General features: G+C 38.2%; 2 protein-coding genes across 3 annotated transcripts in view; one reads left to right on the forward strand and one right to left on the reverse strand.

Annotated features, from left to right (window-relative positions):
- DTL (denticleless E3 ubiquitin protein ligase homolog) overlaps window positions 1-16597 on the reverse strand; it is a 38993-nt gene extending 22396 nt beyond the window's left edge. For both annotated transcript variants that reach the window (XM_068538424.1, XM_068538425.1), the window contains exons 1-8: window positions 16432-16597; window positions 11110-11235; window positions 10188-10286; window positions 9121-9182; window positions 8916-9036; window positions 3474-3539; window positions 2144-2256; window positions 821-894 (exon numbers count right to left, since the gene is read on the reverse strand). In XM_068538424.1, the coding sequence (XP_068394525.1) occupies window positions 821-894; window positions 2144-2256; window positions 3474-3539; window positions 8916-9036; window positions 9121-9182; window positions 10188-10286; window positions 11110-11235; window positions 16432-16483 (713 nt within the window). In that variant the 5' untranslated portion in view covers window positions 16484-16597. The remainder of the gene's footprint in view (window positions 1-820; window positions 895-2143; window positions 2257-3473; window positions 3540-8915; window positions 9037-9120; window positions 9183-10187; window positions 10287-11109; window positions 11236-16431) is intronic.
- A 235-nt stretch (window positions 16598-16832) lies between these two features.
- INTS7 (integrator complex subunit 7) overlaps window positions 16833-21026 on the forward strand; it is a 94918-nt gene continuing 90724 nt past the window's right edge. The window contains exon 1 of the mRNA XM_068541472.1: window positions 16833-17031. Within this exon, the coding sequence (XP_068397573.1) occupies window positions 16938-17031 (94 nt within the window). The 5' untranslated portion in view covers window positions 16833-16937. The remainder of the gene's footprint in view (window positions 17032-21026) is intronic.

Consider the following 21026-nt stretch of genomic DNA (forward strand, 5'->3'; position numbering starts at 1 on the left):
GCTTTGCAGATATTGCGTTCTTTTACAAATTGAAGGTTTGTGGCAAGTCTATAGGTGCCATTTTTCCAAAAGCATCTTCTCACTTCATGTTTCTGTGCCACATTTTGCTAATTCTCCCAATGCTTCAAACTTTTTCATCATTATTATATTTGTTATAGTGATCTGTGATTGGTGATCTTTGATGTTACTATTGTAATTGTTTTGGCAGTTTTTAGCAATCAAATATTTTTATATTAAGGTCTGTACATTGATTATTTTAGACATAATGCTATCGCACACTTAATAGACTATAATGTAAATATAACTATATAGTAATATAATAAACTATGATATACTAATATAAATACAGCATAATATAAATATAACTTTTATATACACTGGGAAACCAAAAAAATTTGTGTGACTCACTTTATTGCAATATTAGCTTTATTGCAGTGGTCTGGAACCAAACCTGCAATATCTCTGATATATACCTGTAACAGAAATTTTGCTCCTCAAAATAAGAATCCTTGATTAAATTATACTGCACAGAAAAGCAAGTTACCCAGCCAGCTTCTCTACAATAGCAGCAGCAGCCAACACTCCTCCTATATGCTAGAAATGTGCTAAGTGTGATACATTATCTCATTTAATTATTTGAGCAAGAGTCCTAACTAGATATTTTCCAGTGTGATCTGTAATTCCTCTTCTCAGCTGGGTACTCACTATGTTGAAAGCTAAAAGCACACACATTGAATTATAATGGGTCTAGGTGACTTCCCCATCACAGTTCACGAAAGACAGCTCACCAAAAGAACCAAGAAATAAAGACTCGTCTTACCCATCCACGGCTCCTGCTGAGACTAATGTATTCTCATCTTGAAAGAGGACCACAGTAACACTCTGCTGGAAATCCTATAGCACAAGGAAGAAAAAGAAAAGAAGGAAATCCTATTTTGGGTATAACAATCTTCACTATCAAGAGACCAAGGTGCTAAAATGATGGCTTCTTCCCCTAAACTGAGTATGACTAGATCTTGCCCTTCCAATAATCCTAGTCAGATATATATGCAGACCAAGAAGTAATTTTAGCAAGAAAATGGCCTAAACATCATGTTATATTACATAGTATGAACACTTTGACTTGTATTCTAGAAAAAACTGGTGATTAACACAAGATTTTAGTACTTGTCTAAGTCTACTGGCTCTACTTGAAATCATCCCTACCGTCTATCCTTAGGAACCTCATTTAACCTGTACCTGTTTCATCTATAAAATGTTGCCGTCTATCCAGATTGTCATATAGGAGTGTCTAAAGAATTGTGAATGAAAGATGGTTACATGCTCTGAAATATCTAAAGGAGCTAGTAGAGTTTTACCTCCTAATTGCTGTTAAGTTTTCTTGGCTAAGAATCTGATGAAATGTCTGAAATGTTACTCATTTTAACTTCATCTGGCCTCCAAAAACCACATGCTAACCCTGTCAGTTCCCATTCATGCCCGTGTAATTTTAAGTCCTAATGTTCTAGCAACCACACGTCCCCAAAATATTAACTAAGACTCTATAGACCAAGAATACTAGAAAAATAAACAAATTCAAATAAGAACACTGGTGATTTTTCTTAAAGAAAAAAGCTGTATTATGGGCATTGTTTGAGCTTTGACTATAATATGCTAAAGAGGTACTATATTTTACCCCAATATTTCTCAAAATGTTTTATAATCTTCTGCCAAATATTAAAAAAATAAAAAAATAAAAAACCCATATCTTTTCTGCAGTTTGTATTATGAAAAGAACAACAGGGATTCCTTTCCCCTACAGAATACTGTATCATGGTACTTAATATGCTTCTTCAAACTACCCATCTCCCTTTCCTAATGAATCACATCATACTGTAGATGATGTGTATGCATGGAGATCTCTAGGGATGAGTCTTAGGAAACTGAATTTTTAACATATTCCCCAAGTGACTCTGTTGCACACTAGAGTTTGAGTACCAGTACCGTAGGTACTGAACTGGTATTAAGCAATAAACCAGTGACATCAAGAGGAAATGCATTGGCTGAATCTCTAGCTCCTATTTTATGCCCAACGAATTCCCTAAAATGAGACTCTATGCTACTGTCAAGATCTGCACACATGTATACAGCTATAAAACCTTACCACAGAAGGAGCAAGCCCTTTTGAATTCTGTTTCTTCTTAGGTTTTGAAGGGGTTTGCTTGTCTAAGGTATTGTGAGCTCCACTGATTTGATTCACTTGCCTATAAAATCCATCTGAAAAATATTCCAAGGTAAATGGTTTAGGTTTCAGAACTTTATTCCCATGCTGAATGTAACATTTATATATAAGATGTCAAAATTAATTATATTCTTTATTAAATTAGTGAAATTAGAAGCCAGCAGGGCTACTGTACTACATCTCTTGTGGTGAGATTATGATGTATAAAAAGGAAATAAGCACATGGATATTTATAGCAGCTTTATTCATAACTGCCAAAACTTGGAAGCAACCAAGATATCCTTCAGTAGGGGAATATATGAATAAAACTGTGGTATATGTAGACAATGATATATTATTCAGTGCTAAAAAAAAAATGAGATACCAAGCCATAAACAGACCTTAAATACATATTACTAAGTGAGAGAAGGCAATATGAAAAGGCTACATACTGTGTGATTCCAATTGACATTCTGGGAAAGGCAAAACCATGGAGATAGTAAAAGATCAGTGATTGCTAGAGGTTAGGGGGGCGTTCAGGATGAATAGGTAGAGCACAGAGGACTTTTAGGGCAGAGAAACTATTCTGTATGATACTATAATGGTAGGTATATGTCACTATACGTTTGTCACAACCAAGAGAATGTATAATACCAAGAGTGAACCATAATGTAAAGTACAGACGGACACTGGGTGATAATGATGTGTCAGAGTAGGTTCACCAATCGTAACAAATGTCCAACTCTGGTTGGACATTGGACATGTTGACAGTGGGAGAGGCTGTGTGGGAACAGGAGGTATATCAGTACAGAGAGAACTCTTTGTACATTCTGTTCAATTTTGCTGTGTATCTAAAATTGCTCTAAAAAATAGCCTATTAAAAATAATTTTTTAAAAAAAAGTGAAGCAGGGAGATGATCATTGCTTTCTGCTTAATGGCATCATGGGGCAATGTGAGTATAATTATATTTAGTTTAATCCAATTCTTTAAAGTTCCCAAATTTTAAAAATTAAAATAAAAGATCATGTACTAATAATTTCAATTCCATCAATAATTTAGGTAAATGGCATTATAGTTCAGAAGACAATATGAGGTAAATATGGAGGGTAATACTTAAAACAATCACTAAGATCCTGAGAACTGAACAGAGCAGAATTGGGGTTTATGAACATGTGCCCCCTGGTGGTAATCAGGTGAAATAGTTGATTCTTTCATTCAGAATTATTATGGGGCAATCCCACATATATCAAAATTAAAATGGAACTAGATTACCTTTTTTGTTGCACCTGGTGTCCCAGACCATAATGTTGCCATCTCTTCCACCTGTACAGAAGACAGCTGCAGACACATAAACAGTTTATCAAGAAGTTAACAAAACCAGTCAGTGACACATATATTTCAATTTAAATTTCCTAGAGTATCTATTATATGCTAGGTACTGTAATTGGCACTGGAGATTAAAAATGATAAAATATATAGCTCAACACAAATAAGAAAACAAAGCTGTGAAGGGAAAGGATTATAAAGAACTCAAAATGCTTATGCTGAGCAAAAACTTGATAGAATAATCCCTCTCTGTAAATTTTCTTTAAAACTACATGAAATACTATACTATAAAGTTGTAGTAAGAATAACGACAAATAAGCAATAACCAAAATATACTGAGTGCTTATTAAGTTTTAGACACTATCCTAAGTGCTTTTTTATAAATGACCTCAATCCTTGTTATCAACCCTATTAGGTGGGAATTATTATCCCCATTTTACAGATAAGCAAACTAAGGCACAGGGAGGATATGTAACTTGCAAAGGTTATTATTTTTGGCAGTATGTATCCAGAGCCCATATTCCAAACCTCCAAGCTGTATTGTCTCAGTATAAAGATACGAACCAGATCCACATAAAGTTTGTGAAAGGGGTTGCCTCTGGGGATGAAAGGAGGGCAGTGAGATCGGAGGAGGGAACACAGGGGAACTCCAGTTTATCTGTCATACTTTATTCTTTAAAATTAAACCAAAAAATTCTGCTTCCTGATGAAAGAGTGAGCACTTATCTAATTAATCCACCTGCATTAGTTTACAGCTAATGCAGGTGGATTAATTAGATAAGTGCTCTGGTCAAAATACAAAAAACAGCTACTTGAGGGTCGTATAGAGATTGACCAAAAACATACAATTTTTGTAAGGGAGTCAACGCCTGAAGCAAGTGACTGGCCTAGGGTAAGTTCCTGATTTTTTGAGGTTTTACCTTGAGGGCAGCCACAGTTGTAGCATCAGAACCAGGCAGCCAAAGTGCCAACAAAAAGACCATCTTTCAAGCCAGAGGAACTAGAAAAAGAGGACAGGGGCAACAAGAGCTGCCAGAGGAAGTGGGGAAGCCTGGAGAGAGCAGAGAAAGGGAAACCCTAATTCTGTGATTAAACTTAGCTCAAGTCTCTGGCTGACCCCCAAACCATATGTGCATAGGAAAGCTAAAAGCAGCTTGCAACTAAGGCTTAAATTAAAGAACTGAACTGAGATCCGATCTTCTGAACTGACTGCCTCCCCACAGGTTTGACATTATGCAATTTGAGTCTAAATGATTTAACTGCCTGTTAAAACAAAAACACCAACTCTTTCCTGAGCAACATAACAGAATTCAGAGTCCAACACACCATTCCCAATGCCCAGGGTATGATCTTAAATTACTTGCCATATACAGAGCCAGGAAAATGTGCCATTCTCAAGGGAAAAGAAATCAACAGAGGCCAGCCTCAAAACAACCCAGATGTTGACTTATCAGGTCTGGTTGTAAAACAGATATGACTGTCAAGTGAAATAAAGAGACACTCATAATCAATGAAAAGGTGAGAAATCTCAGCAGAGTAACAAACAGAACTTATCGAAAACAAATGGAATTTTAGAACCCAAGCCCACAACTTCTGAAATGATAAAATTCACTGGATAGGCTTAAGAGGAGAATGGAGAAACAGAGGAAAAAGTCTATGAACTTGAAGACAGATCAACAGAAATCATTCAATCTGAGGAAGAGAGAAAAATAAGACTGAACATTATGCTAAGTGAAAGAAGCCAACAACATATTGTGTGGTTCCATTTATACGAAGGTGCAGAAGAGGCAAATTATAGAGAGAGAAAGTAGTTCAGTGGTTGTGTAGGGCTGGTAAGACGGAAAGTACTGCTAACAGGTTCTGGTTTCTTTTCAGGTTGATGGAAACATTCTAAACTTAGATTGTGGTGATGGCTGCATAACTTTATACGAAAATTAAAAACCAGTGAAATGTACACATTAAATGGGTGAATTTTATGGGGGTGTTAATTATATCTCAAATTTAAGAAAATTGAAAAAGATGAACAAAGCTTCAAGGATTCATGGGACAATTTCAAAAAGTCTAATACGTGAGTAACTGGAGTCCCAGGAGAGAAAATTGGGCAGAAAAAATATTTCAAGAAATCACGGCAGAAAAATTCTCAGATTCAGTGACACATATTTGTACATTTACAAATTCAAAAAGCTCAGCAAGCCTCAAACAGGATAACTTTGAAGGGAACCATGCCTAGACACATCACAGTCAAACTGCTGAAAACCAAGACAGAAAATCCCGAAGGCAGTCAGGAAAAACAACATATTACATACAGGGAAATGATTCGAATGACCACAGAGTACTCAACAGAAACCATGTAAGACAGTGGAACAACACCTTCAAGTAATGAAAGGAAAAACCCGGTCAACCTGGATTTTATATCCAACAAAAATACCCTTTAGTAATGAAGATGAAATAAAGAAATTTTCATATAAAGGAAAACAAAGGGGATTAATTACAACCAGACTCGAACTGCAAGAAATGTTAAGGGACGTTCTTCAGGCTGAAGAAAAATGATTTCAGAGGACAGGGGAAAGATGGTGCTGCTGGGGGAAATCATGAGTTCAGTTTTAGGTATGCTGAACTTGAAGTGCTTGTAGGAAAAGTGAAAGCTGGAAATACAATCTGGTTCAATATAAGTGGAGCAAAAAACAAAACAAAATTGGAATAGATGAAACTGTCCAGGGAGAAGGTACAGACTGAAAGGAAAAGATGGCCAAATACCAAATCCTGGGCCATGTCAACACTTCAAGTTAGGTAAAGAAGTAGAGTTCACAAAAGCAATTATGAAGGAATAAACAGAAATACTGATAACCAGAGGGAGTGGTATCACAGATTCCAAGGAAGAAAACAATTTTCATGAATTTTAAAATAACTTGCCAGAAGTGTCAAACATTGAACAAGTAGAAGGCAGGGTGATTTCAGGAAGAGAGATGGAATGGATTGAACCAAACTGAGATGAGGACATTTAACCAGGTTTTGATTACTCTTAAGAAACTTAAACAGATAGGAAATAAGACAGGATGATAGCTGAAGGAGAATACAAGGTTAAGATGTTTCTTTCTGGACAGGCCACAGATATGCTTGAGTTTTTCCTATGGAGAAAGAGCCAAGAGAAGGAAAGCTTGAAGACAGAGGAGGTGTGGGGATGTAAGTGATAGCATAAGTCTTGGGGAGGATCAAGAATGTTTCTTAACCTTAGCTGCACACTGGAATCCCTTGAGGAATTTTAACACAATAGATGCCTGGCCCACCTCCTAGAGATTCACACTTAATTGGTATTTTAAAAAACCTCCCCAATGTGTATAACTGAGTCACTTTGCTACACAGCAGAAATTAACACAATGTTGTAAATCAACTATATTTCAATAAAAACAAAACAAAACAAAACACCTCCCTAGGTGACTAATGAGTCAGGGTTGAGAATCAGTGCCCTAGGAAGAAGGATTCGCCTTAAACTGGAGAATGAAGAATGAGAAAGAAGGTGCAAATTTGAAGATAAGTTTGTAGGAGGGGAAATAGAAAAACACTTATAATTATTTTTAATGACCCACTAGAAGTTCTAACACCCATTTTAATCACACAAAACACACATCTGTGAGTAACTGACAATCAGAGATGAAAACATTTTCCATGTTTTCAGGTGGCAGATACTTAGGGAAGGCAAATTCCACTAGTATAACTATGTCCTTTAGGATTTTTTGTATCCTGCCCATGTAGGGCTGAAAGAACTGGATCATGATCTTTCCTACCATGTTACCTTAAAAAAAACCCCCCGAAAACCAAAAAACAAACCCCAAAAAAACCAACCCACTAAGCATTTATATGCTCCTCAGTTTTGTGTTTGTTTGTTTTGGTGTGTGTGTGTGCATTCATATCTCACTTCATTTTTATGCTTACAATGTTTTTGTGAATTCGGAAATGAAGGTCCTGGGAGATAAAAATGACTTTGCCCAAGAATTTAAAGGCAGAAAGCAGAACAAAACACAGGGCTTCTATGTATGGTTGTAAAAGTATGCCCTGCACAAGAACACTTGGCTGAGGGGGTAGGGGCTAAAATCTGTGTTTTAGCAACCAAACTATGAGGACTTGGGAGCAGTGTCCTACCAGACTAATCACACTAGGGCACCTGTGAACTACTGGGAGCCATGATAAAGGTTACCACTTTTTCTACTAGACCACACTGGCAGAGATTCAATGCACAGAGTTCTAAAAATTAAGCAAAGGGACCGAAAGATACGGTGTTTCCCTTTTCTATTACCCTTTAAATAAACAAATTTACTTTAAGTACATTTTCATGACTTTAAATTGTTTTTATAAACTTACAATGAACTCTGACACAGGGGTGTAGTAAACTAGAACACAAGCATACCTAACTTTATACAATAGATGTGTTAATGAAAAGTTATGCAGAGATAAAAACTATGTCATGTATTTCCTCTTCAAGGTTCCAGTCTCAACAGCAACCAACTGACCTTTTTTTAAAGTCCAAACCAGCTCAACAACTCAGTTTAGTACTCCTGAGTGCTCAGGTGAATAAACAAAAACATTCCTTTTAAAAATAGAATATTTTTTAATGATAAAGGAAACTATACTGTTTATTTCTATTATTCTGAGATTAAAATCAGATTGATCAGCCACTTCTTTGAGATGAATGTTTGTTGTCTCACTCTTATTTAGTGAGAAACAAATGGAGGAAGGAGAAAAGAAAACAAAAAAACAGAAATGAAGAGCTCATTCAGATACCCCTGCTAAGTTTTTCCCTGGCTACTATAGTATTGGTCTGTATTATAGCCGCCTTTAAATCTTCCTTCTCCCTTCTCCATTATAATAGTTAATATAGAAAGATTAATTGTGAGTAAATAACAGTTGAAAACATACCAGGGAACTGGGCCATTTAAAGTAATTATGTGGTAAATTTTTTAGGTAAAGAATCATGTCCAGTTTATCAGGTTTCCCACCCAGCCTCATACTCCATTTAAATTTTACAAGTAGAGTTAAAGTAACTATTTTACAAATGGAGTTAATCAGTGTCCAGTACAGGCTTTGACCTCAAAGGCCACTCAAAGTTGAACAGAGGGATTGTGGCTATTTGTGAATTTTTACCTTATCTGCAAGATTATAGAAAAAAATTATCTGAAGACACTTTCAGGGACAAGCTGGAAATAATATCCATTAGAATGGGACTAAAATCCAACTTAATATCATTGAGGTTTCCAAGTCATATTAAGAATCGATCATCTACGTAGGTAAAGGAGCATCTTTGACAGGGGAAAGGGTGGAAACAATTACAGCTTACTATAACTTCACCATGAAAGAGGTTAAGGAGATGAAAGAGGGTAAGCATATACCTACCTTTCTCAAACTTAGAAAAGGCAACTGACTTGAGGCTGCACTGATGACCTTTGCATGTTCCAATCAGCTCACCAGCTTTTACATCCCAAAATTTGGCTGTTTGATCACCTGCTGCTGTAACCTTTCAAAAATAAGGTTTCACAGTTTAATAAAGCAACCCTTTACCAGTGTTTACCCAGACCCCAATAAAATGAAAGTCACTTACAAGCTTAAGTTCACCAGGGACCCAGGCCAGGTCAAAGACAGCATTCCAGTGAGCCATCCATTCTAAACAAAGAAAATGGTGAATGTGAACTGTCTAAACTATGTCTTGTGGTAGCCATACCAATAGCAGTTGAAGTGCCTTGAAAGCTGTAGTGAAAAGATCAGTGGTCAGCACACTAAGGTCCATGGGCCAAAGAGACTCTGCGGACTTGCACACATAGCACATTCCCTTCATTACCCCATAAAACTACCGTTTGATATCAGATTGTTTTCCATGAGGGTATATATTCTCTAAAATGGAATCTTTATGAAACATTCTCAAAAATCTTCATCATGCTCTCTGAATGGAGTTTAAAGTACTTTGGTTTGACATTCAAAATTCTGCTCGCTTTGGCCGTATCTCTTACTGTTCTCTGTATATCCTATTCCAACCAAACCGGAGCGCTCCCTATATGCTCATTATATCCTATGGTTTCCTATCTCTAGGCCTTTACTAATGCTTTTCCCTCCACCTGGAATAGTGTCCTATTCCACCTCCACGGGTCTAAATACCACAGTCTGCCTCAAATGTCCCATCCTTCATGAAAAATTTTCCTCACCTTCTTTGATACGTAAGAGCTCTTTGTGACACCTGTGGCGTTTTCTTTGTATTTCCTCTACATCATCTATAGCCTTTGTTTTACTTTAGTTACCTCAACACTTGACTTACTAGTTCCAGATTATTACCTTCCTAAGGTCAGTAGAACTTTGCCTTATGTATGGAAGATGTTTGTTCAATATAAATATTTTAAAGCAACATTTCCCCACATTAAGTATAATATAACAAATTTTAATTTTTTAAAAGAAAAACTGTTTTTAATCCTAAAATGTATTTTTCTTAACTTTCAGTAAAGGCTTTGCTGCTGTTAACAGTTATTGACAGAAAGGCAGTCCACCATTTACTTTCAGCCTGGCCCCTAAACAGGCTTAATCAGAAGTGAGTATCACTGAGAATTTATTCCAATAGCAACTTCCTTGAGGCTTTATGAATTTAAAATGTTCAAACAAATATTTTAGACCCCGACTTACCTTTGACGCACTTCTTTCTACTGGTTTGTGATTCTGTGTTATATAACCTAACGAAGCCTTCTTCATTGGCAACTGCTAGTATATGCTCCATATTGGGAGCTAAATAAGAAATAAAGAATAAAATATATAAAGAGTAACAAAAAAATTTAAAGCTGAGTTTAAATCTATATAAACAACATAATATAAATTAACTGAATAGCTACAATCTATTTGAAAAGAGGTAAGATGATCCTACCCAAATAGCATCTGCTATGGTAGAGAGGTTTTTCTGAATTAAAGATGGCTTAAAATTTGCCGTAATACCTAATTCAGTAAGTGACTCAAAAACACCAATCCTCAAATAATCTCTTATTTAAAGAAGGGCTGAATCAAGCATGGTAATTAAACAAAACAAAAGTGGTACTGGCCAATAGCAAATAAAAGCATATGATATAGGCATGGCAAATAAAAGCATACGATACAGGCCACCAGCAGGCTGAACCTATTAATTTTATATTCCCTTTTCACAATTTTTTACTTTTCCTTTCTTAAACTTTTAACAGCAGGGACAAGTACTCTATTTCTGTTAATATGTTCCCCAATGCATTGTAGAAAGAGACAGATTCAATCAGGTCAAAAGGGGCAAAAGTTTTCATGATGGCTGAACCTTTGCAACCCTTTCCTGATATCAGTTAAAAAAACAAACAAACAAACAAACAAAAATGGTGCTATAAGAATCTTATCCCTTAGCAGAAATATGTAATTATGCATAGAGATTAAGAAAAGTCTATTTCATAAATCAGGGGAGAACAGTTATTAGAAAAACTCTATCATCTATCTAATTTACTTTTTCTTGAAAGGGAGACACCCCAAGATATTTTCCCTCTGAAGAGTGAAATAGATCATTTCTGACCAAACCTAGCTTATACAGTAATTCCCTTACCGGAAGAGAAGGTGCATCCAAAAGGAGGAACTGGGGCTCCTGTTTCTCCATAAGAAGTGTGCTCATCATTATAGTTGCACTGATAACCAGTAAGAAGGGACTGTAGAGGGTATTGTGAAGACCATCCTAAGGTAAGACAAAATTCCTTATAGAGTTCCAATATATCACATTTCAGTACTTTTAACAAATGCAGAGGTTATAAATTCATTTCTAAAAACTTTATATACTTAAGTATAGATCCACTCATTATCCATGGCCCTCTAGAACACAGTTTCAGGTATTTTCCTAAGGGGTCCTAAGGAAAAAATGAAAGAGCAATCTCAGCTTCTGGTGAGATACAGCTTTGGACTTATCATCTTAAATGGAGACTCTTGCCAATACATTTAAGACTGCAAGAAACAAGTGGCCTTTGCACATTAGAAAAGATCTTACCCCTTCCCCCATCCTTTGGTGACAATCACAAAACACAACCACAAAGACTACCACAACCATTAAAACTGCCATTCTCGTCAATTAAAATTTTATGTTTTCAGAGTTTTTAAATCATTACTGCAAACTCAAGTTACCAGCAACATCACACATAAGCCAATGGTCAGAGAGTTAAAGGAAATAAGGTATGTCAATGTGCCTACTGTAGCCCCTAGTATACGAGAGAGGAAGAAATTCAAGGTGGAGGGAAAGTTTATTCCGCTTGGGTCAGAAAGCTGACGTGTACTATGGTCCTAAAATAGTAAACTATCTCGGGGTTTCCCTGGTGGCGCAGTGGTTGAGAATCGGCCTGCTAATGCAGGGCACACGGGTTCGAGCCCTGGTCTGGGAAGATCCCACGTGCCGCGGAGCAACTAGGCCCATGAGCCACAACTACTGAGCCTGCGCGTCTGGAGCCTGTGCTCCGCAACAAGAGAGGCCGCGATAGTGAGAGGCCCGCGCATCGCAATGAAGAGTGGCCCCCACTCGCCGCAACTAGAGAAAGCCCTCGCACAGAAACGAAGACCCAACACAGCTAAAAATAAATAAATAAATTTAAAAAAATAGTAAACCATCTTGATTTGTTTTATCATTTTGATATGTGGGTCAACATATTTTAAATATATAAAAGAAACATTCATTCAATATATAGTTACTGAGAACCAAATGTTTAGTAAGCATGGAAGGAAACAATGAAGTTACAATCTAGAGAGCTGTCTAAATAATTAACAAACTCATACTTTAGGGTACTTTCAATTCTCACTTTTCATAAAAAAAATACCATTTGGAGAAGACATCTTAGCCTGATATAACCTCAGCAAATCTGGTTTTGCATGTTCATAGAAATAACCTGAAGAAATGCAAACGAGGCAAATAAATTCAATCCAGATTTAGTAGTTATTCCTGGGGGTATTACCTTAAGGCCAGATACGATTGTAAACAAGCCATTAAAGACCACTAAAAGAAGAATATGAATACAATAATTAGTTATGTGGTCGAGTTCACAAATATCCATCTACAGAATGAATTTTAAAACAAAAGCCTCTGTTCTAAAGTTATATAAACATACACTTGTAGTTTGGGATTAAAAAAAACAAAACCAAAAACTAATGATCACAACTCATGAATTCAAAAGGAATCTTGAACAATTTAAGTGGAACTGAAGATGATAAGCTCTGGAGACCTAAATTCTTTACAATTAAACAGTGACCCCTCAACTCTGTCTCATTGCCTACAAACTATACCCAAACACCAACAAATGGCCTAATGTGGCTTAGTAACTGGTCCCTATTTACCCCTCCACCTCTGTGATTGTGACAACACACACTTCATGGACAAGCCCCGTAAGCTACTTTTGGATCCTTATTGTTCTATTCTGTTTCCAACATGAACTTGTAATGCTTTCCCTCACAACACTCATTTGGAAAAGCCTATTATTTCTTCAACCCACAACTTAAGCCCCTGGGGTTACATGCAGATTTTTCAAGGAGAATGAGAGCTGTCGGAGAACTAATTTCCAGATACTCAACTTCCATATATATATGTATTTCTAAAACTGACCTGTCTACAATGTCGAGGTCGAAGCTTTTCCCCCTCTTCATCACTACCTTTCTTCCACTTTTCAAGAAAGGCATTTCCATGACCCAATCTTATACCTTGCGTTGACTCAAGGTACAAAAACTCCTGGGACCCCATTGAGACAACTGGATAACTCCTTTAATAAAGGCATCATAAACACCCAAATCCATCTCTTTAAAACATAGACTTTTAATAAATTTTTATTTTGCTTAATTATTTATTGAAATTAGTAATCCATATTGTTTTGATCAACGACATACTACTAAAAATAGTAATGATAGGTCAACCCAGAAGAAACTTTTAACATTTAGAGCTTTATGATCACAGAAAACATCAACTTAAACATATTTTTTTACACAGAGAAATAAGATAGCGTAATCAATAAAATGACGTTTCAAGCTTAAAATCAAATCACATTAAGATAAATTCTGTAGGAGAAATAAAGTGGTAATAAGCTCAAGGGGAAAAAACAACTATGTAGAATATCTAGCAGTTAGAATTAGTTCATACTTTTTAAAAATGATTGATGTGATTATTAAATCACTACAGTATTTACAGTCTATTAGATACATTTTAAAGACTGATGTAGCAGTAGCATTTTTATTTAAAAAGATCATCACTCACAATATGGCCAGAGATGACATCCTTTGCATCTGTTTAAACTTATGATAAAAACTTTCAGATACCAATTAAAAAATACACAGAAGAGTAATCAGTTTCCATTTCAGAAAGATCATTGGCAGCAATGCGGAGGATAAACTGGAAAGAGGGAAACTAAGAGGCCATTTGGGAGACTTGTTACAGTTCAGACAAGAACGTATTATGGCCCAACCTAGGGAAATAGAATGCTAAGCATAGGACAGCTCCAAGATATGGTGAAGAGGCAAAATCAGTGGGGATACCGAGGAGGAAGGATTAGAGATTTTAAGGGGACTTCTCTGAATGCGTATCTTGAGGAAAATGGAGGAATTCTGACTGACTCTCAGGTTTCTGACTGTGAAGACCAGTTTAAAATAATGAGACCATTTCCTAAAATAGGTAATACAGCAGGTTTGGGGAAAAAGTGAGTTCGGTTTTGGGTATTTGAGTTTGAGATGCTTACAGGACTGACCATCTGAATGAAGATGCTCATACAACTCTTACAGGAATGGATGTAAAGTATAGGGAATGGAAGGTTGCAGGTAGTAGTAGAAAAAAACCCTGGTTACAGCTATGATCACCCATGGGAGTAGGTAGAAATAGAAAAGGGGCCTAGGATGGAACACCCTCATGGAAGGGGAAAGAAGAAGATGGTCCTATAAAGTTCAGTGCATTATATACAACAATGAATGAATTTCACTGCCTAACACATAACAACGCATGAGTATTTGGGGGCTCAGGGTGGGCTGTCTCAAAACATGCCACAATGGCATATTGATTATTTTGCATTGAAGTTGCTTGAGAAGCAGCTGACACAAGAAGGAAACTCTGACCTCCCTGTCTCCCTGAAAAGCAGGAAATAAATCTCTTATGAAAGGTGCACTCCTTGCAACTGGAGGTAGAAGGACACCCTAATCCGTCAGAGATTGGGAATGCAGAGCCAAGAAGCCTGTGTAAACAAACCTTGTTACTTCTTTTATTTTACTACCTGAAGCCCAAACTCTGTTTAGATTCTTCACTTAGTAAGCATCCCAAACCTAAGTTTCTTTGTCCTGTCAATTCCTCACAAGTACATTGGTTTTTTTTTTTTTTGTCTGAAAAGTATAAAAGCTGCCTTGCTTTGGCCATTTCTTAGTCCCATTTCTATGAGACCTCCATGTACATGAATTAAAATTTGTTTTTCTCTTGCTAATCTGTCTTGTGTCAATTTTATTATTAGTGCAGCCATAAATTTATCAGGGGGAAAATTTACCCCTCCCTGATAAGTATCAGGGGGAAAATTTACCCCTCCCTGATAAGTATTTGTGAATGAGAGAGAAAAGGGAAGTAGACAGACAGAATGTAGAATTAGGAGAAAATCTGTTACAAAAGAAAGGTTACACAGCTTGCTCCAAGTCACACAGATTCAGTAAGGAGTGGAGGTGGAATTAAACCTCAGGAAGTTTAACTCCAAAGACAGAGATCATAACTACCATGCTGTACTGACACTCATGACAGAGGATAGAGAAGTATCTTAAGCAAGGTCACAGGAGAGACAGAAAGAGAAGCATTTAGAGTATAATTTAAAGACTGTCTAAGAGGTAAGGATGGTAGGGTTTTAGATTGGAGGCAGGAAGTGGAGGAACTACTCCCCAGTCTCCTTCTCAATATCCTTCTCCTAGACCTATGCCTTAAATACAAAAAGTTCACTTCTCACATTATTTTCTTCCTGTTTTCCACATGGCTTCAAGCGGAAAGACCTAGTCCATCTTTAAATGAATGAGATTTCATTTGCAGCCAAGCTTAGTCTGGGTAGTAATTCCCTTATCAGAAACTTACCAGAAAGTTTCAGGTTGATGACACCCAAACCTAAGCTCAAAATTCTTATTGCCAATGTTTTAACCTAAGGAACTTCAAGAACTGGAGAGGATAAATCAGATATCTATGCACTAACATGGAAGTATTTCCAAGTTTTACCGTTAAGGAAACAAAACATTTTTATCCCATTTCTGTAAATAACAATACTTATTACCTCTGGCATTGAAGAACACTTGGAATAAAATACTTCAGTCTATTAATAATGGTCATTTCTGGGAAATGTGCTTATGGGCATTTTTCGCTCTATAACTACGAGTTTTTATGCCCATGTATTAATCAGGAGGAAAAAATTCTGACCATGCTAGAAGCAGATGTTCTGTCTTCTCTGCTTGACTGAGTTCCTTAACAGCGGGTCATAGTCACTGGTATATATAGCAAAGAGTAGGGCTCACTAAGGTTCCACAACAAATGAATGAATTAATCAATGAACACGAGTCTTGACGATCTCACATAGCTGTTGAGAAAACCACACATACTCCAATGAACGCGTTTTCCAGTTAATGTGCAAAACAGGCATAGCCGTAATGGAGGCCAGTTAACTCAGCGTCCCTCCCTCCGTCAGCCTACACTACAATTGAAAAAATCCCGATTACGACTAAAAGTGTCTCGAGAGCACGAAAGTGCAGCTTTTTTCAGTACTCTTCGCTAACATGAACTCACTCTGGCTGTGGGAGAACTCGGCGGCTGGGAAACAGAACTGGAGTCGGCGTTGGTCCGAGGTGTTGTTCGGGGGGAGGTGAATCCCGCCGGCAAAAGGCAGCGGTTAGGGCCGTTACTCACCATTTCTCGGGACGCCAAACTGGGGCTGGCGGAGTACCGAATTGAAGAGCATCTGGGCCGGAGGAAAACTTTCAACTGAGGGAGAAGCCGTGGAAATGCCCCCAGATTCAGCAGAAATCTTATGTGGCGTCCCTTAGAACACGACTAGTTATTGCCTCCAACTCCCGCCACCGTAAGCCCCGGCCACCAAACTCCCCGCCAAACTGACGTCACGCCCTCTGATTGGCTCCCGCCGCGGCGTCCGGGCGCGTCCGAGTCACTTCCCCCTTCGAATCCCCGCCTCCTTTTCTCCCAGCCGCGGGAACCTAGAGTTCCTGAGCTCCCTGAGCGCCTGCGCGGGGAGCCGCAGAGGCGCTGGCGAACGGCGGGGAGACCAGGGCGCATGCGTAACACGGCTTGACAGAGCGCGGAGGAAAAATCCGCGAGAAGGTAGTGGAGGAAGATGGCGGTGCTGGGGCAGAGTTTGCAATGTTTCTGAATAGGCTAGTCGAGTAACTATTCGGGTCATGGCGTCAAACTCAACTAAGTCTTTTCTGGCAGATGCCGGCTATGGCGAACAGGAGCTGGATGCTAACTCTGCCCTTATGGAATTAGACAAAGGTATTCGAAAGAGCGGGCTGAGCGGGTGAAACGCATGTGGGGGGAAGTGGCGCCCCCAGGCGGTGGTAGCCTCGGGCGAAGCCGGGAAGGCGCATGCGCCTATCCTCCCGGGGCGGGGGCGGGGGCGGGGGCTGGCGCTGGCGCCACTGCTTTTGGTGAGTCCAGGGCTTTTGCCGCTTTGCGAGATTGCCAGGGAATTGCAGCGTTGCTAGATTGGCCTCGTACAGGTGAAAAAGTAGCGAGTGGGGCCGTTTTGACCACTTGAGGGCAGTCTCCCGATTTTCCAAGCAGTTTCTAAAAATGATAAATTGAAATTGTGAAATTATTTTTCAGTATGTTGAGACCAGGTCTTCACCAAGAGTGCTGAATAATAATCTTGTACCGACTTACAACGATTCATGTGATTTCTGTAACTCTTACCTGCCGGTTATTAGGCAGGTTAAAAATAGGGCCAAGACCATACGAAAATCAGAGCCCCTGCTCATTCTCTGCAGACGGATTCCACGAGTTCTGTTTCCTTACGGGAGTTGGAGTGGTGGGAGCTTGGTGTAGTAGTAGGAGCTTTGGATAGACTGAGTTGAATTCTCATATCGTTCATTTTATGATCATGGACAGGTCACCTAAGTTAACCTAAGTTAACCTAACCTTGGTTTTTTTTTCTGTGCAAAGTGGGTAAAGTACCATTGAGCTAGCAAGATTGTTGTAAATATTGTGATATAATGGTATGCAAAAGAAGCCTTTATTAAATGCAAAAGAGATTTGCCTTCTTTCTTAGATATGGATGTGGGAGGCAAGGGCAAATACTTGTCAGTAAAGAACTCAAGTATTAAAATGAAACCTTTGTTTTCAGTGTACTTAAATGATTTTTGTTGAATGGGGAACCATTTTGCCACCTGGTATACAGTTAAGTTTTAATTAACTACAACCAATGTGTAATATATTAAGAACTAGAGGTTAGAAGGATTTTTCTTAAAGTCCACTTTGAGCCACTTCCCAGCTCTCCGACTTGACACTATCTTATACTTTTTGGGGACTCTTTATTTTGTTTGTTTTTTAACCTGTAAACATTTACAGCGGGTTCGTCTAGATAAGAGTTTCTCAGACTTTTTAAAAAAGCTTTTAACTCCTTTTGATCAACATAAAAATGCCACAGCACTCCAATGAGATATTCCTTTGGTTGAGTCACAGTATCTTTAGTGCAGGTCCATCAGCCAAGAAAATGATGTTGAGCTTTGATTTCTCAACAAATCTATGGGGACTTTTCCCTCTAAAATATAAAGTCATAACATTAAATGTGTTTTTTATGCACTACATAATCTTTTCCTCCCCATTCTGATATTTCCTTCCTTATTACCCTCTTAAGAGTTGCAGGTCTGGATATCTAATATTCCTACTAATTCTGTAAAGACATTTTCTACCACTGTGGTCCAGGTGGACTCATCCCATAATGACAGTAGAGCAGTGGTGTGGAACAGAATTGGGATGGGACTTTGAAGAAATGAGAAATCTAGAAGTGTTTAATTCCGAAAAACTTGCAGCTATAGTAAGAAAAAATATAACACAATTTTTCCTACTTAAAAATTGAAATAGGAATATTTCAGATCTGTAAGAAATATATAGGTGGCTATTGAGTGGTAAACCAGGTGTCTGTCCTAGATACTAAGTGATGGTGTTAAATCCTCCCAGCAGTGCCTTGGGTGAGTATTTTACAGGTAGAATTTGATGTGGGGTTACTTGAATGCATGGATGCTCCACAGATACTGAGGGACTACTGTAGTGAGGGGGCAGTTGTATCAACAATCCAGGGAGAAGAGAACAGTGGCTTGGGCCAGGGTGGTTACAGTGAGGCTGTGTGAAGTGCTGAGATTCTGTATATATTTTGAAGGTAGAGCCAACAAGAGTAGCTAATGAATTGGATGAGAATGTGAGAGTTAAGTGGTCAGGAGAAACTCAGAGGTTTTTGGTCTGAGCTACTGGAAGTATGAATTGCCATTTACTGAGTGGATGAAAATCAGATCAGTTTGAGACTGTTAAATTTGAGAGGTCTCTTAGACATCCAGATGGAGATGTTGGGTAGGCAGTTAGATATACAGATGTGATACTTGAACTCCATTATAAAGAAATATCTGTAGCACTAGTGTCAAGAAATACACTTGAGAAATGCTGCCATTTATAACCTGTTATATGTTTATAACCATTGCACTTTGTTCTGAGCATTTTGAGCAAGCATGGCAGTAAGCAACTTGTTTCTGATCTCTCTAGGAATATACGGATGCTCTTTTAAAGCTGACTTACCTCTGTTCATTTAGGATGTAGTTAGTAACACAGGAAAATCATCATTCATATAATAGCCATTAAGTCATTCAACAAATATTTACTGATCACCTGCACTGTGTTAGGCACTCAGACTTGGGGCTATATTAGTGAACAAAACAGCTTTAAGAAGCTCACATGAGGCAGACAGGGCTAGATCAAATACAGCCTTGTTGGGACAAGAAGTTTGGATTTATGCAAAGTGCATTCATTGGGAAGACCTTGAAAGTCTTTAAGCAGAGGACTGACATGGATTGGTTTACATTTTTGAAGGTCACTTTAGCTCCTATGTAGAGGTCTTTTTGCCTTCCCTTTTTTTAAAGTTTTAAGCTGATAACCATGCTGCCTGAGCTGTGAAGACAGAGCAGAGTTAAGTGTCAAATCAAGTATAACTTATGCATATCTGACACATTTCATAATCATTTCTATAATATAGGTATTACAAAGGACATATCTCCCATAAGTTACTCAGTGTAAGTTTCCCTAATGTAACTTCTACACTGTCAGTCTGAAGATTTTTAAGTCAGCTGATGAGAAGTTGTCCCAGTGATTTAGGAAAACTTATGCAAGATCTCCTTCACTCTGGGTGAAAAGGAAAGTCTACCTTAAATGACATCACTCAGCCTATCTGCTTTCTGTAAGGTTAGCCTTGTGGAGGGGATGAGATCAAAGAGCAATGGGGAAGGGAGTGGTTTCCCTTTCTTGCACCTGGGCAATGAGAAGGGAGGAAATGTAGGGGGTGGAGTTGCTGTCTGAGGTGTTGGTGAACTTAATGTTGCATGGAAAACTTGATGGTATGTTCAATGAAAAAGTTAGTTATGAAATAGAAAATTGATATAAATCAGGACAGCTATCTGTTTTCCCTTAGATGCTGTCACTTCATCTATGTTCCAAAACATCTGAATTCTCAGACTTTGGAAGAGACCACAGGTTGCTTTTACTCTGTCCATATTGGCACAGATGTAGTTGGTATTATGATAAACAAATATGAGGCCCTGTGAGTATCCCCATATCCCCTACTAAAGAGGGAGGTCTCTGCAGCCAAGTTTGTACCAAGTGACTAATTCCAGGCCATAAGTGATTCAGAAGTGGACATGTGACCCACACTGGGTCAATCAAATTCTTTCTCTTGAGAATCTGTACTACCAGACCAAACTTAGTGTGGCAGTATTGAGAAGTGGACCTGTGATCATGTAGAATTAAGGTCAGATGCTTAACTCAAAGCCACATAAAACCCAGCATTATAAAGGACTGATTCTTAAAGCCTGGCTGGTGATCCCTTGATGGACTATGAACTGATCCAAAAATCCAAGGCCCTTCTTTAGTGCTTTTTTTTTTTTTTTAAACATCTTTATTGGAGTATAATTGCTTTACAGTGGTGTGTTAGTTTCTCCTTTATAACAAAGTGAATCAGTTATACATATACATATGTTCCCATATCTCTTCCCTCTTGCATCTCCCTCCCTCCCACCCTCCCTATCCCACCCCTCTAGGTGGTCACAAAGCACCGAGCTGATCTCCCTGTGCTATGCGGCTGCTTCCCACTAGCTATTTTACATTTGGTAGGGTATATATGTCCATGCCACTCTCTCACCCTGTCACATCTCACCCCTCCCCCTCCCCATATCCTCAAGTCCATTCTCTAGTAGGTCTGTGTCTTTATTCCCGTCTTGCCACTAGGT

The sequence above is a fragment of the Eschrichtius robustus genome, chromosome 3, assembly GCF_028021215.1.
Source record: "Eschrichtius robustus isolate mEscRob2 chromosome 3, mEscRob2.pri, whole genome shotgun sequence".
Lineage (NCBI taxonomy): Eukaryota > Metazoa > Chordata > Mammalia > Artiodactyla > Eschrichtiidae > Eschrichtius > Eschrichtius robustus.